Source organism: Eptatretus burgeri, chromosome 4 (assembly GCF_056783735.1).
Source record: "Eptatretus burgeri isolate ZD-2024b chromosome 4, Ebu_testis_v1, whole genome shotgun sequence".
Lineage (NCBI taxonomy): Eukaryota > Metazoa > Chordata > Myxini > Myxiniformes > Myxinidae > Eptatretus > Eptatretus burgeri.
This window is the reverse complement of record NC_140964.1, coordinates 49,678,827-49,700,970: the sequence shown is the minus strand read 5'-3', so window position 1 is coordinate 49,700,970 and position 22,144 is coordinate 49,678,827. Positions and strand designations below refer to the sequence as shown.

Here is a 22,144-nt window from a genome sequence, read left to right as displayed (position 1 = left end):
ATTTTGAGGGGGGGGGGTTCAAGTTTGGGTCACGACCCTGGGTTTGGGAACCCCTGCTCCACTCTCTTCTGTTTGTCATTCAGATTATACCCCCTCTCATCTGCGAAAATAAAGGCAACATCTCCAGCAGAAAGAAAAGGCTTTCCACTATGTTCTTCTTCTTCTTTTATTATATCTTCTTGTCCGATCTGTGTTATAACTCTTCCATGAGCCTCGACTTAGTATACAAAATATAATCGTTGCCGATGCTACTGTTGTACTGTAAATCACTCAAGATATTTCATGAGCCTCAGGTAAAGCAAAAGGTTTCTGATCTGTTCTCTGCTTGGTGGCTTACCATTACTTTGCGCATCATTGGGATGCCAGAAGAGCTGTTGACCGTGAGGAAAGAAATTTGAATTTTGATTAACTATTGCAAAAGATGCGAGAATGCTGACATGACCACCAGCTTTAATAATGACGCCGTTTATTGAACGGCAGGTCTACATTCAGATCTGATTCGAGGAGCAACCAAATCAGAGTATAGTCATGAGCTCAGTGTTGAGGAAATATTGATTACTTGAGTTGAATGGGTGAAAACCGAATGGATAAAACCTGTTTCTCATGTTCTTCATCCTTATCCTCTTCTTTTCACCTCCTTGTCCTTTTTTTGATTACTTGCGAACACAATCATACATTCAGATGGGCTGGTATAAATTTGTTCCATAATCCAAGACTCCCCGAGGAGCTTCTGTGTATTAATTAGATACACAAGGTTCTTTGTAGACATTACTCTATTTTGACATTAATTACAACAACGAAAGTAAGCACAATGGGATTTGAAACTGGGACCTTCAACGTTGTTTCGATGTTGTATGGGTCGGCACAAACAGGCTAACCCATGCAACAGATTTCGATATGATACAACAGATCACCCTTGCTGATCTCAATGGTCATATTGAATAGGTTATCTCGACCTCGTGATGTTAACATCTCATGATGATCCATATCGTTTCGGATGTAATTAAGCACATCTTTCCAACTCCTCCATTCTTTCTTCCTGTGCAGTTCAGGAAAGAAACGTATGCTCGTTACCTGCTGTGACCGGACCTTGCAGAGCCAGCTTCAGGAGGTATTTCTTTAATCATGTGACCATGCGATGTGAGAAGTTCATCTACGGTGGCTGCAGAGGGAATGAGAACAACTTTGAATACTTGGAAAAATGCGAGGAAAGATGCATGGGACGAAGAGGTAAGAATGAAACAAGTTTACTGCAACAACACACAATTTGTCGTTTCATTCATTTTACAACGTTCAAAACAACTGCGTAGACAGATCGCCACTCTGTCGCAGATACTTCATAGAGGAAGTTAAATTCAATATGATGGTGTACTGAAAGAAAGGACTATTTGATTTTAAAATGTGTGATCAACAAGGTCTGCATCCTTCATAAGCAGTTCAAACCGTAACTCTCGTTTACTGGAGCCCTTTAGAGGTACGTACTGTATAAACTTGCGGCTGTGATCCATCAAACAAAAATTCCATGAACAAAGAGGAGAGTGAATACAAATTACAAAATCCATTTTTGGGGAGATATTTATGTATATTCTCATGCTGATGTACCATACTCTGTTACAGGGCATTGGTGTTACTGAATAAATTTATTGGGAAATGTTATACAACTTGTACTGGATGGTTGTCCATTGCCTTCCCAGCAGTAGACTTAAGGCAGTAATTTATAATTTGTTCAGGGTCTGGCAATAGCTCACCTACTCTTCGCAAAGGACACTGTGGGAACTTTAACGTCCACCAACTAATGCCAGCAGAAGGGGAGCCCAGTGTAAGATCAATCTGAAGGACGACACACATGATGAATCAGTCACCTTGCCTGTGAAACACTGGGATGACAGTTTATAGCTGGGTCCAGATTTGAACCCAGGGTAGACAGCGTCGAGACAATCAGTGTGCGTAACTCTCGACCAATGTGCCAGCAAAAAAACTATGCAATATAAACTCGAATTTGTATATACAAGGTGTGTGGATGTATGTACACACACACACACACACACACACACACACACACACACACACACACACACACACACACACACACACACACACACACACACACACACACACACACACACGTTTGGGGTCTCCGTAAGATGTCCACCATTATAAAGCTTGCAGTGTTAGTGTGAGAAACTCCTGAGGTTATCCTAAAGACTCAATCACTCGTTGGACTTGGTCTGGTCTGTCTGTCTGTCTGTCTGTCTGTCTGTCTGTCTGTCTGTCTGTCTGTCTGTCTCTCTCTCTCTCCATTGAGTGCAGCCTGTGGCTGCTGGTTGCATCATTGGTTGGGACGCGGCTATGCCGCTGATGCAGTGTCCCCTTTACCAGTACACTGGTGCTCATTTTGCTGACCTCAGAAGGATGACAGGCTGAGTCAACCTCCTGGTGTATTTTAATTCAGCGGCTTACATGGCTTGAACTCAGGACCCTAGGATCCCAAGCCGCCACCCTCACCACTAAGCCAACACCAGGCTGCTCGTTGGGCTGTTGCCGCATGAGCAATGAGGTCCTTGGCTTTGAGTCCAGGGTTTGAGTTTGGAGTTTTTCACACGAGCCATTGTGAAGGAATTTATTCCTGTTTAAGAACTAGGCATTGTCACCCATCGCTTAGCTGACGGATTTAATCACAAGACGGCATATTGTACTTCACAAACATTCTGGTCTATTCAACCTATCATTTGCCCAAGTTCATATGCATCTGCTTGGAAGTCAGCTGACATCACCTTCATCAACCATCCTTGCTGCCTAAATATTCTGCGAGCAAAAATAACTTCCACTTTGCTGCAAAGCTCAGTGTTAGATGCATTGGTTTGAACCTCCACTTAAAATGAATGAAATTAAATATTTTGAGAATTTCAATATATATATATACATATATATATATATATATATATATATATATATATATATATATATATATATATATATACATATACACACATATATACCGGAGTAATAATGTCCGGCGTTGCTCGGGCTAGCGATAAAGCCCAGTGTTGCCCGGGCTTTCTTGCAAATTTCCTGAATAGCTGTTAGCGGTTAGGGGTTAGCGGTTAGGGTTAGGGTTGCAGTTAGGGTTAGCGGTTAGGGTTAGGGTTAGCTGTTAGGGTTAGGGTTAGCTGTTAGGGTTAGGGTTAGCTGTTAGGGTTAGGGTTAGCTGTTAGGGTAGCTAACCCAACAGCTTGGCGTAGCGGAGGTAAACAGCGCCCGGGGCAAAGTGGAAATTTGCGTCCCCCGTAGGCCTTAAACTTGAGTGGATTTGAATGGAAAATCCCATAAGGGATATCGATTTATCGATTTTTTCGAATATCAGAAGTGTTGTGGAAAAAATTTATCGCCAATGACCTAAGTTGGACCAAAAGCCATAATCGTACTGAATTTGAATGGAATCCGTTGGAGTTTGTGAAAATGCAACAAAACAAATTTTGAGGGGCCTCTTAAGGAAGACAATAATATCATTAGAATATGTGCCAAATCTTGTTTCATTTCATGCAGTAACAAAAATCTGATGGTGGAACAAAGAAAGGGGCGTGCCGAAATATTAATATAGATATACAGTAGACGAGGCGTAAGTCGTCACCATCGGGACCGAGAAAAAAGTGATGACTTAGACATGTGACGACTTACGCATTTGCGAACATTCATGATGACGGTGGGGTGAAGGATGAAGTCGCGCGTGGCCTGGACACATAGGTGTGAGAGGGCGCAGCAATCTCTAAGCCGGCTATTGTACCAAAAGGGAAACAGAATCCTCGGGGCATAGGTGGGGGTTAATTGGTGAGTTGGAAAGTGATCAAGCAAAGATGGAATTCATGAATCACTTTAATCAAAAGTAAAGATAATGAACAACTGTAAGACAACTCGTATATCATCGGTGATGGTATATGACCATCGACAAATGTGGAATGAATGGCTGTTAGAGTTCATTCATTGGAATGAATGTAGAATGAGTTTTCATATGGAATGAAAACTCATATACCATCAACAAATTACATGACACACAGTCATCGTGATGACGACCACTCAATACCCATGTGAAAGTGAGTGTGGTGATGTACAAAACAAGCCAATATAAAACCATGATTAGACTTCAACACTAAGCTCGATCGATCCTTTACTCCTTCGCCAGAGACTGCATTGCGCAGCCTGTCTACCTCTTCAGATGCATGTGCGACGGCGCACTGACTGAGCTGAACGCAGCGCAGTTATAAATAGCCCGTGCATCACGATTTCATGAAATCGGGCTTCTCATGAGGCAGCAGTTCTGTGTGACGAGTTAGGCGTGGTAATTTACTTGAGTTTCCATTATGCGGGAATGGACAACATCTGACGACTTAGAGATGACGACTTACAGACTTTATTCAAAGTCTGTAAGTCGATTTAACATTAGATAAATTCGGGATTTTTTTACACTGCCGACTTCGGCGAAGTGACGAGTTACACGCTGCCGACTTACGCCTAGTCTACTGTATATATGATAGCTGTGGAAATTACAGAGGGATAAAGTTGTTAAGCCACACCATGAAGTTGTGGGAAAGAGTAGTGGAAGCTCGGTTGAGAGGAGAGGTGACGATCTGTGAGCAGCAATATGGGTTTATGCCAGGAAAGAGCACCACTGATGCGATGTTTGCTTTGAGAATGTTGATGGAGAAGTACAGGGAAGGCCAGAAGGAGTTACATTGTGTGTTTGTGGATTTAGAGAAAGCTTATGATAGGGTGCCAAGAGAGGAGCTGTGGTATTGTATGAGGAAGTCGGGAGTGGTGGAGAAGTATGTGAGGATCGTGCAGGATATGTATGAGGACAGTGTGACAGTGGTGAGGTGTGCGGTAGGAATGACGGACCGGTTTAAGGTAAAAGTGGGATTGCACCAAGGATCGACTCTGAGCCCTTTCCTGTTTGCAATGGTGATGGACAGGTTGATGGATGAGATCAGACTGGAGTCTCCATGGACTATGATGTTCGCGGATGACATCATGATCTGTAGGGAGAGTCGGGAGCAGGCTGAAGCGAGCCTTGAGAGGTGGAGGTACGCACTGGAGAGAAGGGGAATGATAGTCAGTCAGAGTAAGACGGAGTACATGTGCGTAAATGAGAGGGAGGGTGGTGGTATGGTGCGGTTGCAAGGAGTTGAGGTGGGGAAGGTGGATTTGTTTAAATACTTGGAATCAACTGTCCAAAGTAACGGAGAGTGTGGGAGAGAAGTGAAAAAGAGAGTGCAGGCAGGATGGAGTGGGTGGAGAAGAGTTGCAGGAGTGATTTGTGACAGAAGGGTAGCTGCAAGAGTGAAGGGGAAAGTATATAAGATGGTAGTGAGACCAGCTATGTTGTATGGTTTGGAGGTGGTGGCACTAACAAAAAGACAGGAAGCGGAGCTGGAGGTGGCAGAGTTAAAGATGCTGCGATTCTCGTTGGGAGTGACGAGGATGGAAAGAAGAAATGAGTATATTAGAGGGACAGCGCAGGTAGGACGGTTTGGAAACAAAGTGAGAGAGGCGAGATTGAGATGGTTTGGACATGTGCACAGGAGGGAAACGGAGTATATCGGGAGAAGGACGTTGAAGATGGAGCCGCCAGGCAGGAGGAGAAGAGGAAGGCCAAAGAAGAGGTTCATAGATGCGGTGAGGGCGGACATGCGGGTGGTTGGAGTGTCAATGGAAGATGTGGAGGATAGAGCGAAATGGAGACGGTTGATCCGCTGTGGCGACCCCTAACGGGAGCAAGCCGAAAGAGGAAGAAGATGTGTGTGTGTGTGTATATATATATATATATATATATATATATATATATATATATATATATATATATATATATATATATATATATATATATATATATATATATATGTATATATTTCATGTTACGGCTGTGGAAATTCGCAATACACCATTAAGGTTCCTTAGATTAGCTATGCCGGTAAGTGAGTGTTCAGATAGGTTTCCCCCACCGTTGTTTAGAGAGATTTATTCGTGTTCACCGGGCTGCGACTCTTTGAGATAGCCGTTTTTCTTCACCTATCGTTATTTTGAACCGACACGCAAACAACAACCGCCACCAAGTACGCCGCAACGCCAAGCACGCAACAAACCTACAAGCAAACAACAACCGCCACCAAGTACATCACAACGCCAACCACACTACAATTTCCCTCACAACAACCACCACCATCTTCGCCACTACCCCCACTTCCGAACGCCATCCTCCACGGTCCACGCTACGACGGTTTCCACGCCGGGAACCGTCCGAGAACGCGGGCAGGATTGACAGAACAAAAGCTCTTGCAGAGCCTGTGGGGTTTTCTCTGCCTATTTTCCCCACACTTGGTGTGAAGGGAAGGGGGCAGAGCAGCTAGCTCGCTTCTGATTGGTGGATGCACGGCGTGAGGCGGTCGGAGTGAGGACACGCCTCTTTTCGAGAAGCTTCTCGAAGGGAGGTGGAGCCAGAAGCAGGGCGGAGCGAAGGGCGGAGCCCCGACCTAAAAAGGGCGGATGCACGCGAGGCTCGCTCTCACTCTCGTTCTTGGTTTTGTGGCGCTGGTCATCCCTTGGGGCTTCGCTCTGCCTCTCGCTTGGTTCATGCTCTCGGTTGTGCACTTTCCTTCTCCTCGCTTGGTTCTTGCGCTCGTGGTCCTGTGAGCGGCAAGTTGGTGGAGACGCGGACGGAAAGCGCAGCAGAGCCGGCTGTGTGGGGGACCTGCGCGTCCGGATGAGGGGTGCCGGAGAGGGTTCGCCGGCCGCGTGGGAGGCCGGAACCAGGCGCGACCACGCTGACGTCGTGGGAGAGGGACTCGACGACCACCAACGGGGGGGGGGGGGGCAGGTAACCTGCTACAGTCTCGTGAGCCCATTCGGTCATCCACGGCCCACGGCCATAAAGGTCTACGAACCCCGTCTACCCCTTGCCTATGAGGGGGTCTTTCCTTTTGTTTTGTATGACTGCTGTGGCACTGTGTCCCTGTAAGTAGAACCTGCTCAGTAACTGTGCTTGTAAATAATAATTATAGTTGGTCGTATTACTTTTGTTTTCTATTTCTTGCCTGTACATTGCATTACTGCCTTGCTTGTGTTGTGTGTGTAATACGTGCTGAGTGAATAAATGTTCTTGTGTGCAATGTATCCCGTTTGTCGTGTCCTATTTCCTTTTTAAAAAGCCATCTTGCATCGTGGAATGAGTAGTGGGTTTTGATCGCCCGGTAAAGAGAATCGGATCCGTCGAGGTCGGCGATAACACCGCTCGGTTATCGCTTTAGAACGGAATGGACCGCTTAAGCGGTTCGTGTCCCAGGCCGACCTGCGGCGCGGTGCAGCCCCTCGGTAGGTTATCCGCGGGAGTACTTAGGTACATCGACATTCGGTGATTCACCCTATCTCGCGCGGGTATAATGTGGACTGGGCTGTGTTGAGGTTAAACCCCCACCCGTGACTGGTTTCTGGCGGTAGTTCCAGGAGGGTCATGACTGAATTGTCTGTCCGGTGGGCGATGCAGCTGCCATTAGAGGAACGCGGCCGATCGCACGCCGGCGGGCGCGAATTCGTAACAATATATATATATATATATATATATATACATACACATACATATATATATATATATATATATATATATATATATATATATATACATATACATACATACACATACATATATATATATATATACATATATACATATACATACACATACATATATATATATATATACATATATACATATACATATACATATACATATACATATACATATATACATATATACATATATACATATATATATAGATATTGTTGTGGTTGAGGAAATTCGCAAACCACCATTCAGGTCCCGTAGGTGAGATATCTCTGTAAGTACATGTGTAGTTAGCCCCAAACCCGTTGTTTAGGGGGAATAAATGTCATTCATTCGGGCTGCGACCCTTTAAGATAGCCGTTTTTCTGTTCTATCAGTATTTTGAACCAACCACGTCTCAACCGCCATCACACAACAACCACCAACCGCAACGCCGCTTCACAACAACAACAACAACAACGCCAACAGCCACGACCTTTACCTTCACAACTTGCTCTCGCAAACATCGCATCACCACCATTCCAAGCGTCGCCATGGCCATAAACCACCACAATAAACCCTCCACCACCTTCACCTCTCCTCCTTCTGCCGCCATTCCCGCACCGCTTGTGGGCACCGATCTTGGACTCGGACAGGGCGTGCGCCGAGCAGCGGGTGCAAAAAGCGGCCTTTCCGAGGGGAAGTCGGATCAGGAATGATTCACGCCCACTTCCGATCCCTCCAATCATTAAGCGCGGGGCGATTTGGCCCCGCCTCCAGGCGCGTCGGAGTAGAATCGATATATGCAGATTCGCGGATCAGGAATGATTCACGCCCACTTTTCCTCCGTCCAATGGGCGAGCGTGGCTCCGCCCCCGAGCCCATCCTGATCCGAAAATCTGCATATGGGTTCTCCTGTCACACTATAAAGCGCCGAGCACGGGGCGAATTGAGTCCGTAGAGAGTTTCTATTTCGGGCTCGGGCGAGTTGTGGCGGCGGCGAAGTGTGGCAGCAGCAGTCAAGACGTGTCTGGAGGAGAGTCGGTCTGTCGGGGTTCGGAGTCTGTCGGGGAGCTGCAGAGAGAAGCCGGGAACGCGGTCGAGGGCGCAGTGGAGTCGCTCGTCGCGGGACCCAAGCAAGCCAGCTATCCTCTTTCCCCAGAGCATCAACAACCCCCCCCCTGTTTCCCCCCCCCCCGCGCTGAGATAGTGCGAAAAGGGGGCCCCGTTCCCACCCCATTCCAGGCAGTGCCAGCGAGGCCCGCGGAGGAGCGCGGAGTCGGGGCGCCGCCGCCATTTTGTGGCTCATCACAAGACGGGTAGGCTCTGCCCGGTCTCGCGCCCACAGACCACGTCTGCCCCCTTGTCGTAGAGGGTGGCCAGTTTTTCTTTTGATTTTGAGTATATGTGTTGTCGGCGCCGTCTGTAAAGTAGAACTGTGTAAGTGTTGCCGTGTGCTCGCGTTGTCGGTAGTAGATCTGCATTGTGTTTCTTTTGTTGCAATTGCTTTTGGTGCATAATTGTTGTAATTGTATATGTGTGCTTTCCGTTTGCCGCGGAATAAATGTGAATTATGTTGAACTGTTTTTCCCGTTTCGCTTCGTCTTTTCTTTAATTGAATCTCCATCTTACTTCACGTAAAGGGTTGGTAGTGGGCTAAAAAAACGCCCGACAATTAATCGGAACCGTCGAGGTTGACGATAACACCGCTCGGTTATCCCGATAGTACAGAACGGGTCGCTTAAAGTGGCCCGTGTCCGAAGTCGACCTGCGGCGAGGTGCGATCGCCCAGTCTACCCTCCGTGTGGGTACTTAGGTAGGTCGAATTTGGTGAACAACCCTATCCCACGCGGGGGGCCAATTGGCACGATCGTGGTGAGGCCGAAAGGCCCACCCGTGACTAGTTCCCGGCGTTAGTCCGAGAGGGTCACGACGGAATTGTCCGTCCGGTGGGAGACGTGCCGCGATTCGAGTTTCGTGGCCGCTCGCATGCCGGCGGGCGCGAATTCGCAACAATATATATATATATATATATATATATATATATATATATATATATATATATATATATATATATATATATATATATATATATATATATATATATATATATATATATATATGTTTTTTTTTCAGAAAATGTGACCTGCTTCTACATTTGCAGCCCTGTGCTTCATGGATTTGTGTTTTTTCAGGGGATTTTTAAATTTTCCTTTATGAATCACAAACTGTCGGGAACTTATCCCCCTTTTTCCCAATGTAACAATCCTCCGACATTCATGCATTCGACATTCACGGCATTTTTTCAGGAATGTATCTCACGTGAATGTCGTGGTCAGATATTATATGTTGTATATTAAGTGACTCCTCCCATGCTCTTCTAGCAGTTTAAGTTTTGAAATTTGGCTCAGGTTAAAGAGATTCTCGAGCTTACTTATTGCATGTATGGAAACAAAATAAAAGCACGAAAACTCGGAGATGCTCAGTGTCAAAAATGTCCAAATTTGACAAATGAACACTTTGTTTTTTATCAGTCTGAACTGATGTTAAGGTCAATTCTGCAGTTTAAAATTTGAAATTCAAATCAGGTTAAGAGAATCTAGAGCTTATCACATATGCGGAAATGAAATAAAGGCATGAATGCTGGCATCTCCGGGCATTTATAAGCATTGTGATGCATCCAACGATTCGTAGGTATGAATATGAGGCATTTGCTGATATGAGTGAGGAAAGTAGAAAACAAATTTGAGTGATTTATCATTAAGAAATCATTGCGAATATCGTCTGTTCCAAGACGAGGCATTTTTAAGCAGGTCAAAAAACATGGCGAATTAAGACCCCAGCGAGGGAGAGCCAGCTGACAAAGGGGTTGACGAAGGATGAAGCCTTGATAAATGATAATTAAACAAGGCCATTAATTACCTTCAAAAGGAGTGTTAAAATTAACCATAACGCCAAAATTTCATTCATGCACTCCCTTGGAGTTCCTTTAGTATGCATGCTAAGGTTCAGGCCATTAGGTTTCATGGTTTTGGAGTTATGGAGGAGACACAATGACAGACTGATGGACTGAATGACACACACTGACATTTATTACTATGGACGAGAAAATACAACTCATCGTTTCGCTGACAGGAATATTAAGTGGTGGGGGAGAAAGAGGAAGAGGAGGGAGGGGAAAGATAGAGGAAGGAGAGGGGAGGGATGGAAGGGTGGATGGAGGGAGGGGAGGATGGAGGGGAGTTGGAAAGGGAGAGGGGAGAGGAATCGGAGAGAGGGGGAAGGGTGGGAGAGAGAGATAGGGGTGGGAGAGAGAGGGGTGGGATATGGGTGAGAGGCAGAGGAGTGAGAGAGGGGCAGGGGAGAGAGAAGGGAGAGTGTGGAGGGGGAGAAGAGACGGTGGGGGGGGGGGGATTCCAGCAGGTTTGAATCCCAGTTTAAACGTCCATCCGAGAGACTACACACAGATTGATAAATCATCCTGCCTGTGAAACACCGGGCTGACAGTTTATAGCTGGGTCGGGATTCCAACCCAAGCGAGCAGCTGAGAGTGAGCATGTGTAGCTCTCAGCTATCCTGCCGTGATCTGGCGCTTCATTGCTTGATAAAAACTGAATTGATTCGAGCAGCAGTTCCGAATGCTAAAAAAAGAGAAGCTTTCATTTGGCCAATTCGCACATTCTTTGACACCCCTTCCTCTCCTTGACCTCCGAAGAGTCATATAGTGGAGGACGGACTTCAGGAGGAGGATAGTGTGAGGGGAGGTAAAGGAAGGCAGAGTGACGGGAGAGAACGTGGTGTGGGGGGGGGGCAGCATGAAGAGGGGAAGGCAGTGTGAGGGAGTAGGGAGGCACACACTGACATACTGACACTTATTAGTATAGATATATTCCCCTCCTCCCACAACCCTACCCTGCAAATGGGATATTTGATGGCAAGAAATTAAAATATTTTTTCAACACAATCATTGATGAGTGAGCGAATATTTCAAAAAGAAAAAAATTATATAGCTTTTCATTACAAAGAAAATTGTAATACAAATGATTTGTTTTGTCAGTGATGACGTCACAGGTGTCAAAAACATAAAAAAATATTCAAACAGTAATCTGAGGTTATAATAGCATTTACATGCTTACAGGATTAAAACGTGACAAGTTTTATTGGATTCAGAAACAAACAATTTTAGTGTTTTTGTTTTACACTTTTTTTTGTGTCATGATATTTACCCTCGCCGAAGGAGAGGGTAATGCGTTTGGGTCCGTTTGTTTGTCTGTCTGTTTGTTTGTCTGCACAGAACTTTCGTATTTTTTTCCGCAACTGCTTGTCAGATTGAGACTAAATTTTCATGATTGGTGCAACTACTCATATAGAACGATGTAATCATAATTATGATGTAATAGGTCACATGGTGTGGCAGCCATACTGGAAAAACGGGAGGGGAGGGGAAATTGGACCTCTGTATCTCTGAAAGCGCACCAAGGAAAAAAATAGAAACATGGCATACGGCAAGTATTCTTCTTTGGGAATGTTTTTTTAATGATGTCATAGGTGTCTTCATTATGGCATCATAATTGCATATCGTCACCCTCATACCAAAAGTGCCAAAGTCAGTTTTTTCCAGTTTTTGAGATTTTCTGCCTCAGTCATCTATAGCCATGATGTAATCATAATAACAATACAAGATTTCTGTTTCATTCAGCTCCATTAGCAACTCTGTGCACAAGAAGTAGTGAATAAATATTCGTTGATGAAGAATTGCTGCAGTTTTTGGTGTTTTTCTCAAAACTGGAAAAAATGACAGGCATTTTTGTTATGAGGGTAACGATATGTAGAACGCCCCATCTGATCAATATGAAAAATTTTGAGGGTTATCTAGGGATAAAAAGGTCTACAGAAAATTTTTTGATGACCTCATTGGTCACATGATTCGGCAGCCATATAGTTTTAAAAAAAACACAACCGTCAAAAATCTTCTCTGAAGTGGCTGAACAAATCGAGGCAAAACTTTACACATATTACTGCGTATCCATGAGGAACAAAAGATTCACACATATGACATCATAGGTCACATGGTTTGGCAGCCATATTGGGTTTACCCTAAAACCTATAAAAAAATACTTGTTCTCCAGAACGGCTGGACAGATCGAGGGGAAACTTCACACAAATGTTCCCCAAGCCTCGGTGTACAAGTTTGTTAAGGAATAATTGATAGGTCACATGGTTTGGTAGCCATATTGGATTGAAGAAAAATATTCGATAATGTTTTTTTCTGGAACCCCTTAATCAATCGACATGAAACTTCACAATTGTGATCTAGCAGTAATGGGGAATACATGTTTTAAATTTAAACTTGATTGGACACATGGCAGCCAGAATTATTTAAATTTTCTCATGTGGGTTCTTTTTTATTTTTTAAATAAAGGCTCACTTGGCTGTGCCTGGATGGGTTTGAGGGTAGAGGAATAGCAGTTGAAATGCAAATCCTATCCAGGTTCCTCCTTATGACACCATCTTTGCTTTTCGCTTGTTTGGGGTCCTTCTGATGACTTCAATGCAGCACTGTAACTATGTGGTCTTCCATTTGATTTGAATTGAATTTATTTTAATTCCATTCAAAATTCAATTGAATAACAATGACAAACGTCATGGGTCAGGGTCAAGTGTCCAATCAAAGTGGGTTTTCTTGGTACCCAGTCTTTACTGCCAGCAGTTATAAAGTGGCAGTTCTAATTATGTCTCTTATTAATTACGTAACACACCAGTACACAAACGCCACACAAAATGCACCACACAAAACTACACAAACACCACACAACACACCACACAAAACAAGTCCTGGGAAGTGTCTGCAATCTCTGTCTGATTGCTCTTTTCTTGTTTACAGTACTTTAGAAACAGGTGTTGTTCAGACAGCTAATGATTGTGCTTTAATTATGAGTCATTACCAGCTCAAAACCAAGCTCACCACATCATGCTACCACCGCGACAAGTTACTGTAAATACTTTTGGTGTAATCCAACAAGAATTGCAGAAGTAAAGTTTGTTCTTCCTGGTTTGCATTCATGCCAACATTTTCATTTTCACTCAGATATCAAGCCCTGCTATAGATCCAACAGTTAACTGCTTGAAGCAAGTTCCATGTACAAGCTGTCTCAGTGCTACGTTAGTCAAGATGGTAGAGGGCAGCACGACGTTGTCATTGTGCTTAAAGCAGAGTGCAGTTATCGAGTTTCTCACAGCAAAGAACGTGCCTCCCATCAACATCCATCGGCAAATGAGAGTATGGCGTTCATTTGTCCAGCATCGCTGACTTTTGTAATCTGAGCCAACCTAAGGACAGGACTCAACATCAATATAATCATCACCATATACAACTTTCATTGTAGCAACGTAGCACTGAGACATCTGGAGTCAGAATCAGAAAACTTGGCACTCAGTGGTGGGGTACGAACTAATGTGTGGACTTCGCTTTGTTTCATTCAAATAACTTTACCTGTTTTGGAGAAAAGTAATCGGAGGCATTGCTTTTCAACATGCTGTTGTGGAACTCTTAAAACTCAATGTCCACTCGAGGCAAAGTACAATTCAAACAGAGATTATTTATTTACGTAATATTACGGAACGAAGGAGCATTGATGTAATGCATACAATGGTCTCCGCTAATCGAAGTTCATAGGAATCGTCTATATATAATACCCAAAAGAAGGTGGGGGAGGTTTAGCAGACCAAGGAGAAGAGCAGAGAATGAGACGAGGAGGGGAATCGGGTCATAATGATCCACATCTGACCTTGAGGGGAGTCGGGTCATAATGACCCACATCTGAACTTGCCTGGGCCAGTTGAAAGTCATATGCACACAGTTGAGACACATCAGAAAGTTCTTATCACCTTGGTTAGAGACAACAAACTAATCAAAATCCGAGCAGGGGTCAAACTACGAGTGAAGCAATTCTAGACAGATTAATGTATCAGGCTGTAAACATCACATAATTCCTTTTATAAAGGCCCGTCAGAGAGATGGCAGGCACATTAATTAGAAATCTAAGAACAGAGATAGAAAGGGAAGGTAAGAGAAGGGAGAAATAACAGGAGAGTACATTGAGTGCATCCAGGAAGGCAATGAGAAAATCCAGGAAAGCTAAAGAGACTATTGGCTTTAGGCCCTTTCGCTCCAGTACAAAATAAGCAGGAGAGGATACAAGTTCCAATAAAATACATTTGATTATAGGTTCCAATAAAATACATTTGATTATAGGTTCCAATAAAATACATTGATTATAGGTTCCAATAAAATGAGTTACATCAAAATGAATACACATTTAGTAATAAGAAAAACAGGTGTAGTAATTGGAAACAGGTGTAGTAATTAGCTGAGACTACAATTCTTATTAATGGCCACATTTAAGCAGATTGATTATAAAACTACTAAAAAGGAAATCCACTTCTAGAATGCCCTGATAATTTGTTATTCGTTCCTTCATTAGCCTCGAGATGGAAAAAAAACCTGTACTATGTGGCCAAGAGTGTTTGCATAAAACAAACAGCTCTGAATGGCAGTGAGCATTTTGTCAAAGGCTTTCCACGTGTATCAATCGCCGTTTACAATATTGATATTTGGCAATAATCTTGTGAAAATTCCGTGCCATCACATTTTGGCCACATAAAACAGTCAGCCCATTATATTCTGCAATGCACAGTTTATGCTGTTCCAGAATTTTGCTATCAAAGCCTTGTCATTCATTGTAAGTTCATAGAACTGTGAGACATTTTCATTGCTCTTCATATTCCAATGTCATTATTAGAAGCAGATCTCAGGGAAGTGTGCACCTTAGCTCCCAGTACCAGAAGATGTGCAGCGAGCAAGCAACGTTTTTTCTTCAATCCCAGGAGCATGAAATGTGAAAGATTTGTCTATGGTGGTTGTCGTGGTAATGGAAACAACTTCATGTCAAAACAGGACTGCGAAAACAACTGCAAACCACTCAAAGGTAATGCCAAACAATGAATAAACGAGGAGAGCCTATGCTCATGCACGTGTACATTGCATTACTTTCATCGACTTGCTTGGTGAATTATGGGATAACATGCACATTGCAGCCATCTGCCTTATATGATCAAAGGTTTTTGCATTTGTTGTTATATTTTAAACCGCACAAACATTTTAGCCATATACAACAGGTGGCTGGAGCCAGAGGCAATGGTAAATGTAACGACAAACACAGGGTCTCAAGACTTCAAGTGGTTGTACTTTGGAAGATCCATCGACAAAACCGAAGGCACTATATACCAGCAAATATAGCTTTCCATGAATTGGCAAGATGATGGTCTGACGTTTTGACCACCAAGTGGTCTTCATCTGGCTCTCGATGTATTATAAATGCTCTCAGTGCTCGAAATGTCAGACCCGAGCATTGCCTATCGAGCACCTACAATCTATAGTTGGTGGTGCCTTCAGGTTTAAACAACAATCATAGATAGTTGTGCTTCAACGAACACTCTGTTGTCACTGTTTGCACTTGTGTACTCAACCTGCTGACTATTCCAAAATAATTGCTGACGTTGCTTATGATTTGTGTTTACACAGCTCGGCATTCTTGGGGAGCGTGCTTCCAGCTTCCAGAGCCAGGACTTTGTAAAGCCAAAATGACACGCTTCTTCTTCAATAGTAAAACCTCGAGCTGTGAGATGTTCTTCTATGGGGGCTGCGGTGGGAACAGGAACAACTTCTGGACACGCTTCCAGTGCGAAAATTCCTGCCAAAAGATCAATGCCCTTGGCTCTTGGGTCACAGAAATGTTTAAGTGGTAAATTGCCTGCTGTTCGTTATTATGAATGTACGAATAAAAACAAGCTAAGAGTACAATAAAACAGGAGATATTATGTCATAAATTCAGTTTTTATAACCTGTGTTGGAAGTGTATACGTTGCGCTTTAACATTAAACATGCTTCCTTGCTCCAAAGATGGCTCTGTAAATATAGATCAGAAGTAGAATGCACTCCAATGAACCTTCTGTCCTGAGTTATATTTCTGGTGGAATTTCATCTGCACTCAAACTCATTTTGAGTGAGGATAACAAGAGCACGCTGGACAATTACAGTCCAGCGATAGGACTTACAAACAGGAGCAATTTTTTTGCATTCATTGTCGAGGCTCGTGAATGAGCGAGTACAGTAAACAGATCAGGACATAACAGACAAAAACAGCATGCAAAACACGCATGTGTGCGGTGGACAAAATGGACATAGAAGGAAACTACAAGGAGGGAAAACTGGAAAACAGGAAGGAAGAGGGATTGGGGTAGGAAGTGGGGGAGGTTAACGAGGGTATAGAAGACAATGGTTTAGGATTGGGGAATATCTGAGATGGTGGTGAACAGCCGTCCCGAAGACCTGGAGGGAAGAATGAGATTGAAGAGATTGAATGACTCCACCCTCTGCCATACCATCTCTCATCCCTCAGACGGGCAAGCAGCAGCTTCTTCGCTCACTGCAGATCTGGGTAAAATCACAAACTGGTCCAACACATGGAACATGTCTTTCAATCCGGACAAATCTCACACTCTCAATTTGTCTCTCCGAAAGGACCGTTTGGAACCCCCCCCCCCCATCTACTTTCTCAATAATCATCTGGAAGAAGTCCTTTCTTTCAGGCTTCTGGGTCTCACGATCTGCCATGATCTTTCCTGGGAAAGCCACATTTCCAACCTGGCCTCTAAAGCCAGTCGCCGACTGGGAATCCTCCATTGTGCAAAGTCCTTCCTCAGCTCACCTGAGCTCCTGACCACTTACAAAGCTTTCGTCTGCAGCCTGATGGAGTACTGCTTCCCCCTCTGGTCTAGTGCTCCTGCCTCCCACCCTTATCGGCTTCAAGCTGTGGAAACCAAGGCATTTTGGATCATTGGCATCTCCCACAATGAGGCTGAGTCTTTGAGCCTCTCACTCTTTCACCGCAGGCATGTCGGTGGTCTTTCTGTCTTCTACCGTCTCCTCTCCAGTCTCGCCCCTCCCCCCCCTGCTCTGTCTGCGATTTGTCCCCACCATATTTACGCAGGGCGCTCAAGGTCCGCCAACAACCCCCTTCTGGTAAAACTACCAAAATCACGAATCACTGCTCACCTTCACTCATTCATTCCTCTTTTTTGATAGACCCATAGACTCAGCTACAGCACAGGAGATTTAGCTGCTGAGAATGGTGGTGGCCTAGTTGTGAGTAGGGATACACAAACCGGTTACCCCCGAGGTTGTTTTGGTGGTTCAAATCCAGTGAAAAACTGGTAAGAATGGTCTAGTTACAAATAACCACGAGGTAGTGTTGGGGAAAGGCTGACAGGATAGCCAAGAGGTATTGTTACCACCTATAAATCGGTAACATATACACTGTTACCGCCGATACACTCGCCTATAAGTTGTCTTGCTTGGGTTTGAATCATGACTATCTATAAAGCTGTAATCCTAGTGTCTCACAGGCATAGTCATTCATCAATGTGTGTCGAACCTCAGGTGGTCGTTAAACAGGGATTCCTGCTTGCCAGAATTAGTTGGTCGATGTTAAAGACCCCACGGTGTCCTTCGCGAAGAGGTGAGCTATTACCGACACCCTGAGCAAAATATTAAATTCCTGCTCTAACCTACAGGGGTGACTGCGTCAGTGGCTTTGCCATGTTCCTGCACAAACTGATGTAATCTGCACTGCCGTGCTGCTTACAAACGATTGCGATGAGTGTTGCAGGTTAAAGTTCAGCCAAAGCAGGGTGGTGGCCTTGTAGTGAATAGACCTGGAAGTAATATTGTTAAAGACTCGGCGGTGGGGGGATTCGAATGCCATCCAAGTCGGCTCCAATCCGTAGCCAGTTTGGGTTTTCGCACCCTTCTCTCGACAGCCAAATGTTGAATATTCGGCGTCACTTAACCACCGCCGTCTCTGGGGTTATAATGCTGGCTGGTTCGGCACAGGCCTCGGGTCACGCGCCTCAAATAGCGATACCAACGTACACCTAGACCTTACCAGTTGGGGGAATAGACCCCGGTTACAGACTGGTTTTGTCAGAAACTGAGCGAATTATGCCAGTCTGTAACCACTTTGGTTTTTATATCCAAATTGAGCGGATCGTTCCTCGGCGCGGCACGAATTAATTTGAGGCGGCAAATCTCGAATAACTCAGCCAGATTTATTGGGGACACATCGGGGTCTACAACACAAGCCAAGCATTCACGACAATGCTATAATCAATCTATAACCCGTTCTTAACTAGGGAGCTACGGATTACGGGTTTCGAAGGGGACCCTAACGAGATAAACCATAGACAACATGCAGACGAGACATGGACAGCATGCAGACAAGACACAGAGTACTTGGTGATGCTTCATGGACGAGAGTAAAAGTGTCAAAAGGCCTGAATGAGGCTCGTGACAAGCCGATGTCAATGGATTCGAGCACCCAGCTCGAGCACACCGCGTGGCAAAATGGTGTAGTCGTCCATTTTCTTCTCCTCACGCACGCAGCCTCTGCGCGTTCAGACCCCGCTTAAGGTCGACGGCCCAAGATGAAAGATCTGTGGTATGCTCCAGCTGGCTTTTCACAAGGTCCAGCATACAAGTCCAGGCCTGGCCTGTTCACCAGACAAGGCCAAATTGAGGTGTTGGGCTCCGCAGGCTGGGTCCGTGGCCGAGGAGGCACCGCCGACCAAAACCACTCCTCTACAAAGTCACTCGCAAGACTCGATGTGCAGGCGGCCTCTCCCACTGCCAAAATGGCAGACTCGATGCGCTCAGTTTCCCTCTCGCCTCTCAGCCGACTGCAGTTTCACTTCTCCTTTCCGGCACTCGCTCGCCTCAAAGCCGACTGCTGACTCACACACAGCCAGTTCTATTCAGCCGATCGTGCCACACCGGCGCTCGCAGTCCCACCTTCTGCCGATCTTTTGGCTCGCTCTTTACGAAAAACCGATCGCACCACCTCGGCACTCAGTTTCACCACCACCTTTCCGGCGCTCCTGCTGTTTTACTTCCTCTTTCTCAGCGCTCACTTCTCTAGGCCACTCCCTCTCAGAGCGCTGGGCGGAGTCTATTGTCCGGAGAGAGGAAGGAAGAAGAAGACCCTTTCGGTCCACCACCAATGTACAAACAATAAACAGCCTCTTCCACCTTCCGACACACATGTAATGTCCATTTACCGAACAACCTGGCTAAACATGCATTTAATGGGGGGATCTGGGCTAATTCTATATTTAATAACACACTAAGGGCCATTTCCACAACAATATCAAAAGGAAGGCTTTGCCGCAGTAATGTCTACCATTTCTTGAAGTCGCAATATTCGCTCGCTGATGCTCACTCATATTTCTCCTTTTCAAACTGGAACACATTACTTCGTCATCACGCTCCACTTTGATACTACTCCCCCGACACGGGGCTGGGCTTCACCCACTTTCATATGATTACTTCTTTAATCGAATTGAGTTGTCATAATAAGAGTACGTTTTACTTTCAGGAATAACTTAATTTATTCATCAATTAAAAACTAGAACGGGCACTCGTAGAGCGCATACCTTCGCCGCAGCCACTAGTTTGAACATGGCATGAGAGCGAAATCTCCTCCTCCTCTTCTTCTTCTTCTTCTTCTTCTTCTTCTTCTTCTTCTTTCGGCTGCTCCCGTTAGGGGTCGCCACAGCGGATCATCCGTATGATCCGCATAGTGATTTGGCACATGTTTTACGCCGGATGCCCTTCCTGACGCAACCCTGGTCGCCTCTTACGACACAGGGATATGGTACACCTATTTTAACCAGGGTATACACCGGCCCAGTACACTGGTACTCACTTCGTCGACCTCGGAAGGATGACAGGCTGAGTCAACCCCCTGGTGTATTAACTCAGTGGCCCAACGGGGCTTGAACTCAGGACCTTTTGGATCCCAAGCCACTGCCCTAATCACTGCGCCAACACCAGGCTCCTGGCATGAGAGTGAAATGAGGAACTAAAATTCCAATAAATCTGCTCAGGAATTTCGCAAATTTAAAGTCCATGATCCGGATTTTGTGAAAGGATTTTGTTATTAGAACTATTACGATTATGACAATTTTAGGTGATTCGTTGTCCCGAGTGCCGAACTCTGTAGCATGTAGGGTCGGATTCGGTCGAATGTCACTGACCACGCAGACACGACCTGGATCAAGTAGATCATGTTTTCAAATCCGAGCGAGGACAAAAACGTCATTTTAATTGGCGTCTAATTAAACAAGAAAGTAAAACTCCTTTTACTCAACCATGAGCGAAGCTATGTGCATATCAAACTATACCAAGTCTCCTTAATGAAAATTTGTTGTATTTTACTTAGTAACTAAGTTTGGTAGGGCCCTTATGGCCCTTGTTGCATCAACAGACACACAGTTTAGAGACAGAGATATATTCTAGTTATTACCTTTGTATTAAGTTGTCCACAACGCATCTCAATACAAATATGCATTTCGTGACCCCCATGACCTTTGAACAACAACCGCTACCTAGGGTGACAATAGTACTGTACCTTGTGTCATTTCAGAAGATGGGGAATTGAACACTGAACAATTTGGAGTTAATTTGATGTAAATCGGAAACATATTAACCATTTTCATCATGAAAAAAATGATGTTGACCTTTTTGTGACCTTGACCTTTGATCCGATCGCTCCCAAAATCTAATGGATTTGTCCTTTCATGATGCCAAACAAATCCAAAACAATTAAAGCCTCTCTGCGTTTTGTTTTTTTGCGTTAAGTTGTCCACAACGCTTTCCGATATAAATGTGAATTTGTGTGACCCCCTTGACCTTTGACCCCCAACCGCTGCCTTGGGTGACAAAAGTACTATACCATGTGTCATATTAGAGGATGGGGAATTTAATTTTGAACATTTTGGAGTTAATTTGCTGTAAATCAAAACAAAATTGACAATTTAATCGCGAAAAAACGATTTTGACCTTTTTGTGACCTTGACCTTAACCTTTGATCCGATCGCTCCCAAAATCAAATCGATTTGTCCTCTCATGTCAAACAAGTCCACAAAATTTCATGACAATCTGATAAGTGGTTTTTGCGTAATGTTGTCAACGACACTGCCAAATGAAAAATGCTTTGTGGTGACCCCCTTGACCCCCAACCGCTACCTAGGGTAATTACGCCACACTTTCATGTGGCATAGCCTAGAATGTAGAATTGAGTAATGAACATTTTGGTGTTGGTTTTATCTCGTTCGGATAAAAATTGACCGCGTTATGACGAAAAAACGATTCTGACCTTTTCGTGACCGTGACCTTTAATCCGATTGCTCCCAAAAGCTTCGCCCGGCGTCCTTGAGTAACTGCACATCATCTCTGAAAATTTCATGCAAATCGGTCCAGCAGGTTTTGCGCAATGTTGTCCGCACACATATTTACCAATAAATAAATACACAGGGGTCAATATAATACCTTCGTCAAACGAAGTTTGCGAAGGTAATAATGCAGCAGTAGCCCGTTAACCCCCACCCCCCCCCCCCATTGCTTTCTTATTTGTCCCTCTGTATATAAATATATAA

The 22,144-nt window shown here is 44.5% G+C and overlaps 1 protein-coding gene across 3 annotated transcripts in view; it reads left to right on the top strand.

Annotated features, from left to right (window-relative positions):
• LOC147028013 (thrombin inhibitor hemalin-like) overlaps window positions 1–16,552 on the top strand; it is a 53,501-nt gene extending 36,949 nt beyond the window's left edge. For all 3 annotated transcript variants that reach the window (XM_085877936.1, XM_085877938.1, XM_085877937.1), the window contains exons 2-4: window positions 1,048–1,230; window positions 15,394–15,579; window positions 16,176–16,552. In XM_085877936.1, coding sequence (XP_085734062.1) covers window positions 1,048–1,230; window positions 15,394–15,579; window positions 16,176–16,399 — 593 coding nt within the window. In that variant the 3' untranslated portion in view covers window positions 16,400–16,552. The remainder of the gene's footprint in view (window positions 1–1,047; window positions 1,231–15,393; window positions 15,580–16,175) is intronic.
• Window positions 16,553–22,144: the final 5,592 nt, after the last annotated feature.